Below are 16,409 nucleotides of genomic sequence, written 5' to 3'. Positions count from 1 at the left end.
CCAATAACAATGACAGCTCCTAGCCCTCATGCATTACAATTAGCTCCCGCTGCAGGAATGCTCCCTGCTCTGGTGAATAATGAGCACACTGCAAAGATGAGCAGGACCTGGGGAAGAGTTGGAGAAGTGCTGGGAGAGGCACCACACATCCTTGCCTGTCGCTAAGGAAACCAGCTCCCGTGCTTGGGGATGCTCTAAAGAGTTTGACTCATTCACACTCCCACAGCATGAGCCTCACTTCCCGTCACTGGCAATTAAGATGATTATTTAACAACACATCCAGTCTATGTGGTGGTAAACCAAAAAGAAAATGTCCTTGCATGTGGCCTTGCAGAGGGCTATGTTCTTGCAGCTGGCTTATGCCAACAGTAACTGACTGTAACTAAAGACTGAACAAAATCTAGGTAAAGTCTCTGGCAGCTTTTCACATATCAGGAGGGCAGGTCACCAAAACACTGCTTCAGTTCATGGGATATCACTTTTCAACTCCTCTCCACTACCACAGAAGACACTGTGGCCTTTCTTTCAGGCAGCTCACGCCTCTTTTGAGCCCCACAGTCTACAGACCTCCTGTAAGCAGCATGCCTGAAGCAGCACTGGAGATGTCCTCCACCTCCCAGATGAGGAGTTCTGACAGTGGTGGTGTTCCACTCATTCTAGCAATGGGGAGAGGAATTGGCAAAAGAAAAAAATTATTAAGAAAATATGAAAACCTTTGCTGTAAAGGGCTACAAACATAAACCTCTCAATTATTCAGAGCTGGAAAATTTCATCACAAGAAGTGGAAGCACTGTGCACTGATAGAACACAGAATTAGCGATAGAGATGATGTATGACTTTCTGGCAAAGAAAAGACAGAAATACAAAGATTCTTTGTAGACATTGTTTAATACCTCAGAGTGCTCCCTACATCTTAGCATGGCCTCTGCAATTTTTTGCAAGGGATGTTTTAGCGTGCTACTCATTGCACAGTGCTGCTAGAAATCTTTTCTCTCTCTGTTTACCCCTGCTTATTAACAAGTGTGACATTAATACATACTTATTTAGTAACATATATATATGTATTTCAGTCTGAAACTCTAGGAATATATCAGAAATAACTTAGATTTTAACTAGAACTAGGAAAGTTGAACAAAACTTGAGAAAATGTAAAAGAAAAGCCCCAAAATGCCTGTCTTAAGATACATACAAATTTCAGTTTACCAGGGTTCTCTTCCCTCAATATTTCCTCCCTCTCAGTGTGAATGCAGAACACATGAGGCATGTGAAAAGGAGCAAAGCTGTTCAACGGAAGTTATTCTGCCTTTTAATTTTCAAGATCCAGAATGCTACAGGAAGTTTAGTGGTACTCATTCTGCTACTAATTTAAATTACAGATACTCTGTAAAACCAGATGCTTGTTGCTTATTGGTGCACCTTTTTTGCTTAGTGCCTGAAGGACAATTTCACTTAGCGTTTCTAAGACTAGAAACTTCAAAACGTTTTGTCTCACCCAGCCACCTCCTGACAAGTCCTACATGCAGTAATACCTTCAGACTCCTCTTTCATCTACCTAAGGGAAGCGATGCAGGAAAGGTAGAGAACACTCCAGAATAGCAAAGATCCTGGTGATCGTTTTCCCATCAGTGAAAAATGTAAGACCTCCTTGGGCCAAAGCATGTGGAATTCTCACCCCAGAGGAATGCCTGAATTGTATGGTTTGCCTCTAGCACTACATTTAAGTATCTAAAACAGTAAGGCTCTGTGTGTCCTGTTCCTGTCACAATTCTGTTACAGTGAGAGATACCCCCTTGAACGCTCCTCAAGAAAAGCAGTGTCTGCTGAAAAAATACAGCATTTGCAACTCTGGTTATTCAATACAGATGGACACCTTCAGTACAATTCTATTCCAGTAGTGCAGTAAGCAATTACTGCTGGAAAAACAGCTTCTTTAGATAATTAGATACTTAAAATTTGAAGTTGTTTATGTTTATATAAGCACAGAAATTATTGGTGGCATTATACAAACAAATCTGTCATGGACCATGAGCTCCTGTCAGACTGCTAATGAAAGCAGTAAGCTATAATCTTTCTTTATAAGGTTCTGTAATGACCACCATAACAAACCAATTTTTTTTCTTTCTAGTGCTGCACATTACCTTTCCCCCACTTTTTTTTTCCTTCTCAGTATCACTTTTTAGTGACATATGCTTTTGGAAGACAGAAAAGATGAAGGAGATTTGAACGTAGCACTCTTTCACTGCATTGACACCAAAAAGTTTAAATTGAACCAAAAATCAGTATTTCATTGTCAATTTGACTCTATTTGTAGTTAAGCAAATTTATGGATTCTGTTACGGTACATTTTGTCTTTACTTAAAATTTGTTTTGGAGATGCATGAGAGATTCATTTACCTCTATTTTTTTTTCTTACTGGAAAGCTGTAAAGCCCACAAACAGTCATTCATCAGAAATATGAATTGTCCTCCGTGACAAACACCTGCTGTTGACATAATATCCATGCACACTTCCCAAGCAGAGATTTTGCATCTGGACAGTGTTCAGACACATCCTTTCCTCACACAACATCTTCCTTTTGTCAAAGGTACAACTGTACGTAATGAATTGCTCTGCTTTTAGGACAAAGTGTAGATCTCCTATGAAATCCGAGCATACCAGTGCTATCTGGACACTGAAACAAGTTATAAAGGAAACATCTGTTGATTCTCAAACAAACCAAAGATACTAAAACCACTATATTGACTGAAGGAACTGCAGTCCAGCCACTTATGCTGAATACCATCTTATTTTCTCTGGATATATTACAGTGCAAACTTTTGGCTGAAAAAATATTTTAACTGAATGGTAAAAGCTTTAGCTTTAATTTCCTTAGTAGAAAATCTTCATTGCAAATGCAAAACACATGCCACATGTTTTTACCATACAACTGTGTGACAAACCAAGCTAACTGCCTTTCAGTTGCGCAGCCTAAACAAGAATCTAAACATGATTTTATCCATAAAATTTATGTAGTACTCTGAAATTATCTGGAACATGTGAGACAGACACACAATAATGAATCAAAGTAGGAAAAAAAAAATCACATAATTTGTTGCAGCTTGTTCATTGGTGAACAGCAACAACGGTTATATATCCCAAAGTAATACTCATGTACTTATCCCTCTCATCTTTATGAAGCACTTAAAAGATGAAAAATCCTCTAAGTGCAGTGCACTTACTGTAATGAAAGTAAATACAGACACACAGACATAAGACAGCCCATTGCTGATTTCTTCTACCATGGTGAAACGCAAATCATTACTGACTTGTCATCAATATATCTCTATTTTTTATTCAACCACGATAACCAGGATTTAACGCTTTCAAAACCACCAGCATAAAGGTGACTGGCTGAAGAAGGAAATACTGATGATGTTAGAGGTGCAATTTATAGAGTACAGCCAGATGAGAATACAATAATATATTTGCTTCATGCTTTTACAGAACTGGGCATTGAGAAGTATTGAACATGCTGACATGCTAGTAGCAAGATGTGCACAGTCTGAAAAAAAGGAGCATTCTGCTTTTGAGAGCAGTCCTCTGAACAGAATGCACCTAACATGCTCTGTGTATGCCCTGGTGTGGCATCCTGTCTTAACTCAGACAATATCTGGAATCACTGCCAGTGCACAGAACTGGATACTATAATAGTGCAGAAGATGCACCATAAAGAAGAGTTATGATGGCACGTATCCAAGTGAAAAAGTATTTCTGCTCATGCAATGTGCTACCAAAACATCAAATACCACATCTTTGACCGGGTCCTGAATAGAAACAAATGTGAAAGTAAAAATCTTCATGGATAACATGCTTCTGCTAGGAATTGTGTCACTTCTCATGCAAGCTTTAAAAAAAAAAAGAAAAAAAAAAGTAAATAAGAATTTCTCATCCTTCTCTCCAAATAATTGATTGCTGTCAGAACTCTAATCTAATATTAGGTGAGCTCATCTTTTTTTCTGCCTTGGAGCCATTTTAACTTAATATTGCTCTCCTTCCAGAACCATGAGAGAATACAGACACCCTTAGCCACTACAGATGCTGCACTGATATTTTACTTCATCTGCTTGCTATAAAAGTCATCAATATCGCTCTGCTCCTGAAAAGACCTTTTCTAAGAGAAATGAAAACAAATTGCTGGCATTAGATCAAACTTCGATCTCTGCAGCCCTAAATGGGAAAACCAAAATCCAAACTCCCAACTGGTGCTTTGAAAGCTTCCAAAAGCCCCTTCAAGAAGGCAAACTCTATATATTAATAAAGTATTTTTCCAGGCTGATACTGCCATGTGAGCAGTCGATAAGCCCAGGCAGCCAGCCTGGCTCTGGGAGAGCCTACCTGCACTGCAGCCATGAGCAATGTGAGCTCTTCATAGAAATCATTCCTAAAATCAGCCTTTTGCTTGCCTCTTTCCCAGCTGTTCCCCCTTCCCATCGTCAATACCCTCTACCTGTGCTCTGTTTCAGCAACTCTGTTCTCTGTCACATCTCCCTTTTGCCATCCCTAGTCACCTCCAGCACAAGCACGACCTGCTCCCTGCTGTTCTGGAGCACAGTAGGGAAACGGTGGTCTGAAATACTTAGTCCACAGTTGCTATTTTCCCACCAATACACATTTCTAGGAAGGTTTAGAAGTGTTTTTCTTTTTTATGCTTTCCTTGCCTGGTTTCTGAAGGATACATTTGTGTGATTACCATGTCAGTCTTCCTCAAATAACCCCCAAAGTAACTTTGCTCAGTGTCTACTTTCTATCAGGTTTGACAGATGGAAACTGAGAGGACATGATTCTTCTGAAGGCTCGTAACAGACAGTGGCTTGAAGGAGAAACATGCCACAGAGGCACAGCAGAAGCTACCAATTATCTGCAGTATGCAGATATCCATCCTTGGACACCCAATCACTGAAATTTCAGTCATCACTTCATATTCTTTCAGTGATCAACTATGACCATGAATGTTACCTCCTAAACATTTAACTGACCTAAAAGTGCTCCTGACACTCTCCATTTCCTGCCTCAGAAGCAACTTTTGACATTACAAAGTTGGTAACACAGTCTGTATTGGCTAAGCTAAAACTACTTCTGCAGATTCTCAGTAACTTCCCAGATTCCAGTCAAAATTTCAAGTTGAAGAGATTTACAAAACTAAACAAAACACCAGAAACACAGGATGGAATTCACTTTGCTGTAGGCTGTAGTTCCTTTTCTTTGGAGGCACGGCGCAGTACTGAGCCCCAACAGCAGCCACATCGTGATGGCACAAGGGGGATAACATCTCCATCCTGGTGCACATCCAAGGTGACCCAGCTCAGGAGCCTACCTTCATGAATTGATCCCTGCATCGTATCTCAAGGAAAAGATCTGTAGGAACCTTCAGGATGCTTCCTGTAATGCCTGTCATATGCTCAGACAAGAAGTATCTAGAAGGATGTATCTGAGCACAAAGGATGAAGCAGTTTGAGGAATTTTTTCCCAGTGAAGTCTCAAGATTTCAGAATAGCTAAATGCTTGCAGTTGCCACAGCAGGGAGTCTAAACCGTAGTCAAAATGTTTTCATTTTGAAACGAGATAAGAATAATGTTTCCAAGTGAGCAGGCAGCTGAAAGAGTGAATAGCAGGAAAAGATTGATGCGCCAGAGATTTTACAGTCTCCTTGACTCACGTTTTCCAAACATGCACAGAAAATGATGCAGTAAACAGAAACAAAATTTGTATTTGCATCTCTGCACTGTCTGCACTCAAATGTAATGGCTACTGTGCTAAAATGTATCTTTAAAATTATGACAACCTCAAGATCAAAGAGCTGAATTGTCTCCAGAACATCACTTAAGCATTTCAGACCATCTTCTTTGCCCTTCATTTACTATAAGCCCCACTATCCTACAGATGCAGCATTAAACTGATAAATATGCTTTCCTAATAACACAGCAAAGCCAGATGTCTTTTAAGTTGATTTGTATTTGGGTTCAAAGATCCACTACATTGAGATAATAAATATGGTGCCAGACCGCCAGGCATGAGAAGCTACAAGAGACAGATGACCTCTGTGCAATATCTCACCTCCTTCTTTCTCAGGAATGTAGAAACAGAAAGTTAGGAAAGCAGACACTGACAGCCACCACAAAACCATCCAAAACAACACCATTTTTATTAAAGCATAGAACAGCTTTAAAAAACAAACAAAAGAAAAGAGTAATCAGTTGCTCAGTTGTAGCTGTGTTTGCTGTGCCTTTGTTTCCTTAAGCGCCTGAGAGAACATGAACAAAATTGCCAGCAGTCACATTACAAAGACAGGGTGAGAAGCTAGATGACCCTGTATGTCTTGTTCACATCTTGTGTCTGGGTTCTTGACTTGCATCTTAAAAGGCTTTCCTATCAATGCCTTTGCAGGAACCCGCTATGCCATTCAGAGGAGTTTCTGTCAAACCCAGACAGAAAGATGAATGCTTTCCCCTACCCGGCAGGTCTGTAATTGCAAGCCCTACCAGGAAACAGCACCACCTCCTTGGGGTTACTGTTAGAGATATTATGTGAATGGAGGTTTGCACTAAAGAAACAGACAACTGATGACTTAAACAAAAACCTCCAAAGCCAGAAGAGCTGTTTATTTGTTTGAAACGCAAGGACTCTTCCACAAGAGTAACCCTGCCCTCCCCAGCATGCACCTACCCATGTCTGCCTATGTCTCTCCTACTCTGGTGTCATCAGGAGTGGCATGACACAGCAGGAAAAGAGACCGGTTCACTGTGAGACCTGCTACTCACTCTCTTACAGTGTAACGGCCCCCCTTCCAGCTGGACATTCCTGGGGAACTGCTCCCTCTGGCCCCAACCTCAAGGACCACCTCACTGCTCCCCAGGCCCAGGTACAGCAGAAGGCGGTAGGGCACAACCAAGACGAACACAGCACCAACCCGGTCTGCGCTGTTACAACTCTTTGGCATGGGGCTGAAACGTGTCAATTTACAAATGTTTTGTGGAGTTTGCATGATGAAGGGTAAAACCGTGCCTTGAAGATGTACTGTGATTGCTCATGTTCTCTCTGTGCCCCTGTCATGCAGAGCACCAAGGACATGGCACTGCATGCAGGACAGCAGTGGTGGAGAATGCAATCTCCATTCTTCCACTGCTTGGTATCTCCAAGCACAGTTTCTTGATTTTCAACATATTTTCAAAGAAAACAGCAACCAACTTTCTCCACTATTTTTCAGTTCACAATTAAAACACAACCAATAAACTTCATAAGCAAAAGGCACTGTGAGTAGATGGAGAAATGAATAACAGACGTAAATACCTGCTTGCTGTGCAGTCTGTGGGATTTGTTGACTCCGCTGTGCATTGTACTGAACTGAGGCAATGGGTCTGTACTGCTGAGTTGTTGAGGTAGGGTACTGACCAGATGGGTAATAATACACTGGCATCTGCAGGAAGAGAGAAATAGAGACAACAGAACCTAACTATGTACTCTGAAACTCTTTAGTGTTTTAGATTTACAAAACAAAACAAAAAAAGGAAGGAGAGCATGAGTTAAAGCAAATAGGTCAGCAATAACTGCAATCGAGGAGAGATTTGCATCACATCTCTTCAAGCACTGCTGGTTGCTTTCAGCTCTGCTAGGAAAAGGGCTGCTACACAGTTTGCTCTCCGTGCTTTAAGAAATAGATGGAAAAAAGTGGCAGTGAGAAGAGACAAAAACACACGATGCATATGCAGAAAACTACACACAAACTAAAGAAATTGCTGTAAAATATCAAATGCTGCAGAAAAATGAATGCAAGTGACACCATTTGTATTAACATAATACACAGAGACAGCATATTAAACCACAAAGTGAATGCTGGGGGACATGGTCAGTTTGAGGCAAAACTGGAGTAAAAAATATATAGGAGAGATAGCGGGAAAGATAGAATGCATATTGCTGTGATACTTGTACAAAACTATTATTAAATTCCTACTTTTATTAGCTACATCCTTATGTCAACACTTCCCTTTTAAGCTTCTCTCATACTTGGTGTGCAAAAACAGTCATAGTGGTTTTCTTGGGGGAGCTAAGGGTAGGCATTGATCCAGCAAGTTCTGCTAAGGGGGCTTCTCTTTTCTGTTATTACTACAGAACAACATGTACTACATCACCTCATCATGTAGCTGAACGTGAAGGCTGAGGGTGACTGGAGCTAAAGATTTTTCCTGTACAAGCTATATCGCCATTACTGAGACGTGAGCTAAACAGTTTTCACCTGACCCCTGGCAAGTTCAAAGCACTCAACATTTTTCATTTTCAGCTGCAGTTGATTCTGCAGGTACCAAAGTTCAAGAGCTTATGGTACCAAACTGCAGAGGGAAGCAGGCTTCAGTGATGCTTCCCTCACAACTTTTACCACATCTTTCAGCATTTCTTAATAAATCACGCAGTATTTATCCTGCTCAGACACTTCCACAAAATCACAGAAAATGCTCTTGTTTTTTTTCATGCAAATCTTAGAACTACTTTTGCCACTTTTATTTCCATGGAGGGAATGGCTGTGGAGGAGTTGAACAATTGATTATCCATAAAATTTGAAATTCATATTGTTCACGTTGGACAATCTAATTATCCATTAAATAAATATCAGTGAAGTAAAGGTAAGTGCATAATTTTGCATACAGAAGGACACCTGAAAGGTGAGGATATGGATGGCTAATTGGGCAAGCGAACACTAATCAGCAACTACTGTGGAAAAAGTATTGGGATAAACAGTACTGACTAGATGATGTTGGTAAAGTGAAACCCACAGACAGACTGATAATTAATATCACCTGTCAATCGAGAAGATGAATTCCTATTTGTTTTTCAAGAATTGCTATTTTTTCTCTTAAACCAATGGAAATCACGTAGCTTTTTTGCTTTTGTTTTTCTCCTCTAGATGATATCAGCTAGATTCAAACACATACGAAGAAGACACAAATGCTTTGACTGAAAACTGCTGTAAGCTATCCTCCTTCCAGACAACACCAGGTGACAACTAATGGCTACAGCTGTTGAGTCATTTGTTTTCTTGGAGAGTAAAGTAACAAAAGCAAAACTTGTGAAACGGGCAAAAAGTACAATTAATTTGTTTCTCTGCAAATAAAAGCCATAGGGTATCAGGAAAGTAGAGCCAGACATCAGGGTACCTCAAAACAGCATGAGTAAGGGATCGGGCCATTTTATCACACTAAACTCATCATGTGGAAACTGGATAGCTCTCAGCAAGACACAGAAATAGCAGAGTTAAACAAGGTGAGAGGACTCAAGCTTAGTGAAGTCCCTGAAAATAGTTGATCCTGCCTTGAAACAGAGGAACAGATCTCAATTTTTAAAAAACTATTATTTTTATTACACTACGCTACAAATTAAAGGATGTTAAACCTCTCTGGAAATACTCCTACTTGTCCTGACTGCAGCTTTTAAAGGATTTAAATTTATTTGATTTACTTTAAGCTTCCTAATTTTCCTTCTGCAGACATACCTCTAGATATTTGAAAACAGGAGTGTGTATGAAATGTCTCTCATGGAAAGAGACTGTAGATAAGAGCTTTAAAATGAAGCCTAAACAGCATAAGTTTTGAAGTGAGCTTTATAGTCGAACGTGTACAAAACCTGTCCTTACACTGAAACCCTGGGTGTATTTGGAATTATTATTTTTTAATCACACATTAACCTTTCAGAATTAGTGAAAGAGTTTTCTCTCATCTTCTCAGTTCACTGGGATCTAAAACATTTGTTATATACTCCATTTGGAAGCTTTTCAGAGTGTAATCTATCACCCTGAAAAACGTTAGTGGTAGGAATACTGGGTAAAAAATCATTTAATTTATAAAGATTGATGGATGAATTTGCTAGTAGTCACACACTGACTGAAAAGAAGAGATCAGGCATTGAAAAAACGGCTTGGTGTAAAATGTAAACATGAATATAATAAGTCTTCAGTGACTGAGGGGTCTGGAAGGATCCATTTTCATTTATCTTGAGTACATCAATACCTCAGTAGTTGAGACAAGTTATTTGTTCTTTAGTGAACAGTGAAATTAGAGGAAGTAAATACTGCTTACAATGTCTACTCAGACCCTCCTGAATTTTTCAGTTTTTCATTACATCAGCATTAGTAACATCTTGCTCATGTTCTCTCCAAATAAACACGTTACATTTCTGTTGAAGCCCACGAAAAAGTCAACTTATTTTTGAATTACTTTCCAATGTGAATACACAGTCTAAACTGGAACCTTTAGCAAGCACAATGTATTTTAGCAAGTACAGCATTTATCATTTACAGAACTGAAAAGTTTTGACTACCCTAACAAGTAGATCAACTCAGCTATATGGTTATCCTAAAAACATCTGAGACCATAATCCAAGAAGATGCTGTCTTTTCTCGCCTGTAGACTTTACTCCACTGTCTTAATTGTTGACACAGTAAAAAAAATCCCCTCAGTAATAATTACCCTTAGATATCTGACAAGTGATCATTTCCATTGGAGACATTCTTATTCTGAAGGTGAATCCCCTCTTTGGATGCTGACCATTAATACATGTCTGTGTTTAGTCTTTTTTATTTAACTTAATCTGCAACAGGAGTGGGCACATTGCTTCCAAGGCACCCATGGCCATGAACTGCCATCATTTTTTCTCCTTTCATTATGCTATGGCTCTACATGATGGGCAGTGACTCAACACAGCACTTTCTGCTTTCTCCCATCCACACACAATTCAAAAGCTCTTTGTTAGCCTAGGTCTCTCAGACTATTCTCTAACAGCTTCCTTTAAATTATTAGGTACACTGTTTATTTTCTTGTAGTAGGAATACAATTCCACACTTCCTTTGGACTGATTTTCACTTTCCTAGCTTATCTCCCTGCTGACTCGCAGCTTGATTCTGCCAACTCATAGGCACTGCTGATGTTCAATTAGGTTTGAATTAACACCTTCACCTAGATGATTAGTGATGCTGACACTATTGCTAAAATGGCAGCTACGATTACCTAAAACTGGAGAAAAGACAACAGAAACCACAATAATGTCTTGAAGCATGGAAGAACATTTCTTTCCAGTATAGTTACTGACTGGGCTGCATCTTTCATTAAGCATTTCTCTCTTCCCTCCATCCTCCATAACAACTGCAAGAATAGTAACAAAAAATAATGGCCTGTGTGCAACACCTGCAGGCACTTCCACCAGTATGATTTTATCAGGTCATTAAGACCCACCAACATGTAGGAATTCTGCCTTCAAATTGACTCCCAACCTTTTTTCATGTCTCTCACCGGAGCCATGCCATGAATAAAGAGTTTGCCTCATGGTAGCTACAGAGTCTCTAAGAGGTGGGATTCTAAAAAGAGCCAGCTCAAATTAATGATGACAAAATTCATTCAGGTGAAAAATCCTTCTACCTGTATTATTTCTCCCAGCCTCTCCAAGAATTTGTACAATCTCACTTTTGCATATCACTTTGCCAGTACAACTTTCCCAAAGAGCTAGAGGTGGAAGTAACTTCAATGAGTGTATGCCTTGTCATTATCACAGTATTTACAGTTTTCCCCATCTCTTCATTTGCAGAGGCAGAAACAAGAAGAAGCAAATGTTGAGCAATGACAAGTACCAATGACAGATCGCTTCCAAGTAATGCGGGCCCTTACTGGCAGCTTTGGGCCCTTAAGTGCTACAGAAGAATCATCAGACAGAGAAGAAAATTGAGAAAGTGAAGATGATTGCTATTTGTGATACAGAAAGCAAATAGGAATCTGTTACTAAAAGTCTCTTTCAGCAAACACAGACTAAGGGTTTTTTTTGCCAGCTGGCTGAACAAAGACAGATTGCTATTTTCAGGTTATTAAATCATGACTTGGTTGTTAAACTGAAGAACAGCTGTAAGGAAAGATGCAGCATAAGATGTATAAAGGGTCCTCTCATCATTTCTTAGGCAAGCTCTTCGGAACTCAAGTCTGCTTCTGTTTTGATACAGAATCTCAGAGCGCTGTTGTATAGCCATATTTTCTTGAACTTTGATACAAAAGCTAATAATAAAAAAACAGTACCTTTGGGCTTGTAGGCTTGGAGAGCTTTTCTTGCTTCTCTTTCAGCCTACAAAGGAAATGCTCATACTCACAGTACTTCTACCCAAATTTCTGTTGCTCCCATTTTCCGACAGCACAGGGGGCCCCACAGCCAATCTACTAGAACCTTATAAGCAATGCATTTATGGGAACTAATCAGCCATTAGAGTCAAGCCTCCTTTTTACTGGTATAAATCCAAAAGAAACATTTAAGATATAAAAGTGCTTTTACATTGATTACTTTGCATTGATTAATGCATCACAGTGTTTGCATGCATTACTACCCCTATTACTCTTTTTGTTTTTAAGATTCTCTCATACTACCTGACTTGGCATCTGAAACCAGCCTAGTGTTGCATCTAAGTCCAAAAGAGTAATAAGGGATTCATACTGAGAGTAAGTCAGTGCCACAGTCAAGTTATGTTGTGACTGGGGAAGGGGAGCATGGTATAGCTGCCCTGCCCAGCAAACTGAACTGGTAAGGCTGGTAAGGGAACTTGCAGTGGAGGAACTATTTCTCAAGGCTTTGCTTAGCTTTCTGTAAGAGAGATCCCCAGTTTGCCCTATGCATGCTATGAGTAGCCCACAAATCACCATGCGTATTCTACATCAGGATTTCCCATCTGTCTATTCTGATGCAAAAAAGCTGCTGCCTCCCTCCTCAGCACACCAAGTCCACTGTACTTTCATAATACACAGGCATGGGCAGCAGGGCCTGACCTCCACAAGCCCACTTCCACACAGGTATCTGAAAAATATGGACTTTTTGGAACAGTGACAATTTGGAGATGAATGGCGTGCAAGTGCAACAGGCACAGAGGAAGCTGACAACTCTGAGTTTCACACACTTGTACCCCTCCATGGGGATGAATAATTCCTAAAGAAAATAATGAAAGTTGCTGCAAGCTCAGAAGATACTTATTTTGCCTTCAGTAACTCTCCAATGTATTATGATGCAGGAGGAAAGTCCCTGTATGCACCACATCTGGGGTATGGACACAGATAGGCAGCCAATAGACACACCGTTAGCACAGCATTGGCCCTACACCAGCCTACAGATAAAAAGGCACCTCCTCCTTACATCTCCTTTCAGAGAGTTTCTGCCTCACCACTAACAATAGAAATAGTATTAATAATGAGAGAACACAGCTTCACAGAGACACTAAACTAGTCCGGGTGAAAATCCTGCACCCAGTTTACCCATCACCAGGATGAGGACTCACCACTCAGCCCTCAGATGACCAATGCATGACAGTGTTCACCAAGTGGCTGTGAAGTAAGCTCAGAAAAACATAAACATTGATTAGATCCCCCATCAGTCTTTTTTTTGTAATAAACAGTCTCAGATCTCAGACTTTCCTCGTGAGGGAAGTGCTCCAGACCCCTCACCATTTTTGCAGCCCTCCGCTGGACTCTCTCTGGAAGTTCCTTGTTGTTCTTGGACTTAGGAGCCCAGAACTGGACACAGTATTCCAGGTGTGGCCTCACCAGGGTAAAGAAAGTAGAGAGGGAGAAGAACTCCCTCCCTCGAACTGCTGCCCACATTCTTTTTAATGCACTCCAAGATACCATTGGCTTTCTTGGCCACAAGGACACACTGCTGACTCATGGTCACCCTCTGTTGTCCACCAGGACTCCTAGGTCCTTCTCCACAGAGCTCCCTTCCAGCAGGTCAGCCCTGACCTGTACTGATGCATGCAGTTATTCCTCCCCAGGTACAGGACCTTACCATTTGCTACTATTGAACCTCATCAGGTTCCTCTCTGCCCAACTGTCCAGCCTGCCCAAGTCTCACTGAATGGCAGCACAGCCTTCTGGTGTGTCAGCCATTCCTCTCAGCTTCATATCATCAACAAACTTATTGAGGGTGGACTTTACCCCTTCATCCAGGCTGTTGATGATGTTGAACAAGACCAGACCCAGTACCAATCCCTGAGGAACACCACTAGCTACAGGCCTCCAACCACACTCTGCACCACTGATCATAACCCTCTGAGCTCTGCCAGTCAGACAGTTTTCTATCCACCTCACTTTCCACTCATCTATCCCATGCTGTCTAAGCTTATCTGTGAGGATGTTATGGGAGACAGTGCTAAAAGCCTTGCTGACATCAAGGTAGACAACATCCACTGCTCTCTCCTCATTTACTCAGGTGGTCATGACATCACAGGGGACTACTGGATTGGTCAAGCATGATTTTCCCTTGGTGAATTCATGTTGCTACTCCTGATAACCTTCTTTTTTTCTTCCACTTGCTTGGAGATGACATCCAGAATAAGGTGTTCCATGTATGCCATCAGTGCCGCAGAGGCACTCGAGAGATGTGGGTTACCAGAAGTGTTGTGAACCTTGGTTAAATATGCTTGAAAGCACTGAAGACATTAGGAGTTAGATGTGAGGAAAGACTGCTGGACAACCCCAGCTTATTCAACTATAAAAGCAGCCTGGACCAGGCGAGGAATGCATTAGGGGATTCTGCTTTTCAGATCATCTTTTCACCTCAAGATTTGGAAAAAATTCCACATTTGACAAACACTGAAATCCTTTCCTAGCAGTCTTTTCCATTAAAAAAGTCAGTTTTAAATTTGAGCTCCTAAATATTATTTTTCGTAGGCCTTTTCTCAGAAAAATGGGTGTAGAGCTTATAACAACAGATACAAGGGATGTCACAGTCCTCTGTGGGACGTGAGCATCAGTACTTCATTTCTTTTTTTATTTATTAGTGAGGCACTAGATCTTTAGCCCACTTAAAGAACCATAAAAGCACAAATTCTTCAGAAAGACGGCAACATGGAATTGTGGTAACAAAGATAATTGCAGATTTTTGCTAGGAAGTTAAAAGCAAAGAAGCACTAGAATTTAAATTCCTTTTGCGCTAAATAAATAATGAATTTTTTAATTTTATTTTTTGAATACTTCCTTCAAAAACAGAAAAAACAGGAGGCATGGTATTAATAATTTGATTTAAACTCTACTTTAAAATTGTATCTATAATTGGATAAGAAATTTGGCTTTTTCAAGTGTATGCTTTGATAATAGGCCAGAAAGTCATCTGTGCATTTTACTTCTTGACAGTAATCACTTTCAATATTCTGTAAAGGTACCCAGGAGACAAGTAGAGATGTTTGGTAGTGAACAGAAAAACATTATCAGTCTTCAAGAAGACAGTAAAAATTACTGATCTGTGACATCTCACATGTTCAAGTCAATTAAATATGATTAACGACTACCTGGGCTGGTGTGTATGGTGCTCTTGATATATACAAGGAAAAAGGACTATGGATATTTACTCACCCTCCTCCTCTATATTCATCTGCAGATGTGTCCTGTAGTTCAAATACACATTCAGAAAATGGTTTGGGGATAAGGAAGGAATTGCTGAAACCCCAGAACCGATAGAGGCTTTGCAAGTTTCCTGCTGCCAGCAAATCTGCTAAACCTTTGCCAAGGCAGGAAAAAAATCAAAATAATATTTTGGAGAATATCCTGGAGAATATTTTTAACATTGTCTTTCTGATTTTACAATGAGCACCACGCCACACTGGCAACAGAAAGAAGAGGAGGTTCTGCCTACCTGAGCAGGTGGTGGTGGCTGTTGCACAAAGCCCTGGGGTGGCGGTGGTGGCTGCAGCACTTGCTGGGACACTGGTGGACCTGAACCTGTAAAGCCTCCTGGGGGAAGCTGTTGAGTTGGGGAAGCCATGATGTAACCCGTCTGCTGGGCAGGCTGCTGTAGAATGGGTGACGGGTAGACAGGACCAGAAGGCGATTCGGGGTTGTCTCCAGATGACTGACGACTTAAGCTCATCTGGTTAAACTGGGTGGTCATGTCATCTCGCTGCAGGGCAAAAGTCAGTAGAAAACGATGTAGACATGATGTCTGCGGTAGACGTTTAAGCAAATCAGCAAAACAAAATAGGTTCAAACAGAGCATGAGGGGAAAAGGAGTTGCTCAGCTGGAATAAGTGCCAAACTTTGCAGAGATATCTAGAAAGAATGGAGGCAATTAAAACGAAAATGACTTTAAATGCTCTGACAAAGGGTGCAAGGTGGCTGGCATGGCCTGACACAAAAGCCAATTATTTTGGCTTTTACCCTCCCCATGTCCTTTTTTTTTTTTTCCCCCAAATGTCAGTGAACTTTACAGTGTTCAGAAGATGACATTTTCAATAAAAAGGGCATGAAAGTAACTTTATGATGAATACCTTTTCGGCAAACACAAAATTCCTCATCCAAAGACATGGTGGTAATTTCACCTGTTTTTCAAAATGATCCCAACAGGAATTCACGTGCAGATCTTTTCCTTTT

General features: G+C 40.6%; 1 protein-coding gene across 27 annotated transcripts in view; it reads right to left on the bottom strand.

Moving 5' to 3' along the window:
* The window catches only part of ARPP21 (cAMP regulated phosphoprotein 21), a 185,969-nt gene that overhangs the window by 28,552 nt on the left and 141,008 nt on the right, over nt 1-16,409 (bottom strand). For all 27 annotated transcript variants that reach the window (XM_048952081.1, XM_048952083.1, XM_048952082.1 and 24 more), the window contains 2 exons: nt 15,676-15,939; nt 7,327-7,453 (listed from right to left, as the gene is read on the bottom strand). In XM_048952081.1, the coding sequence (XP_048808038.1) occupies nt 7,327-7,453; nt 15,676-15,939 (391 nt within the window). The remainder of the gene's footprint in view (nt 1-7,326; nt 7,454-15,675; nt 15,940-16,409) is intronic.

Source organism: Lagopus muta, chromosome 7 (assembly GCF_023343835.1).
Source record: "Lagopus muta isolate bLagMut1 chromosome 7, bLagMut1 primary, whole genome shotgun sequence".
Lineage (NCBI taxonomy): Eukaryota > Metazoa > Chordata > Aves > Galliformes > Phasianidae > Lagopus > Lagopus muta.
The sequence above is the reverse complement of the archived record's forward strand: the minus strand, read 5'-3'. Positions and strand labels throughout refer to the sequence as shown.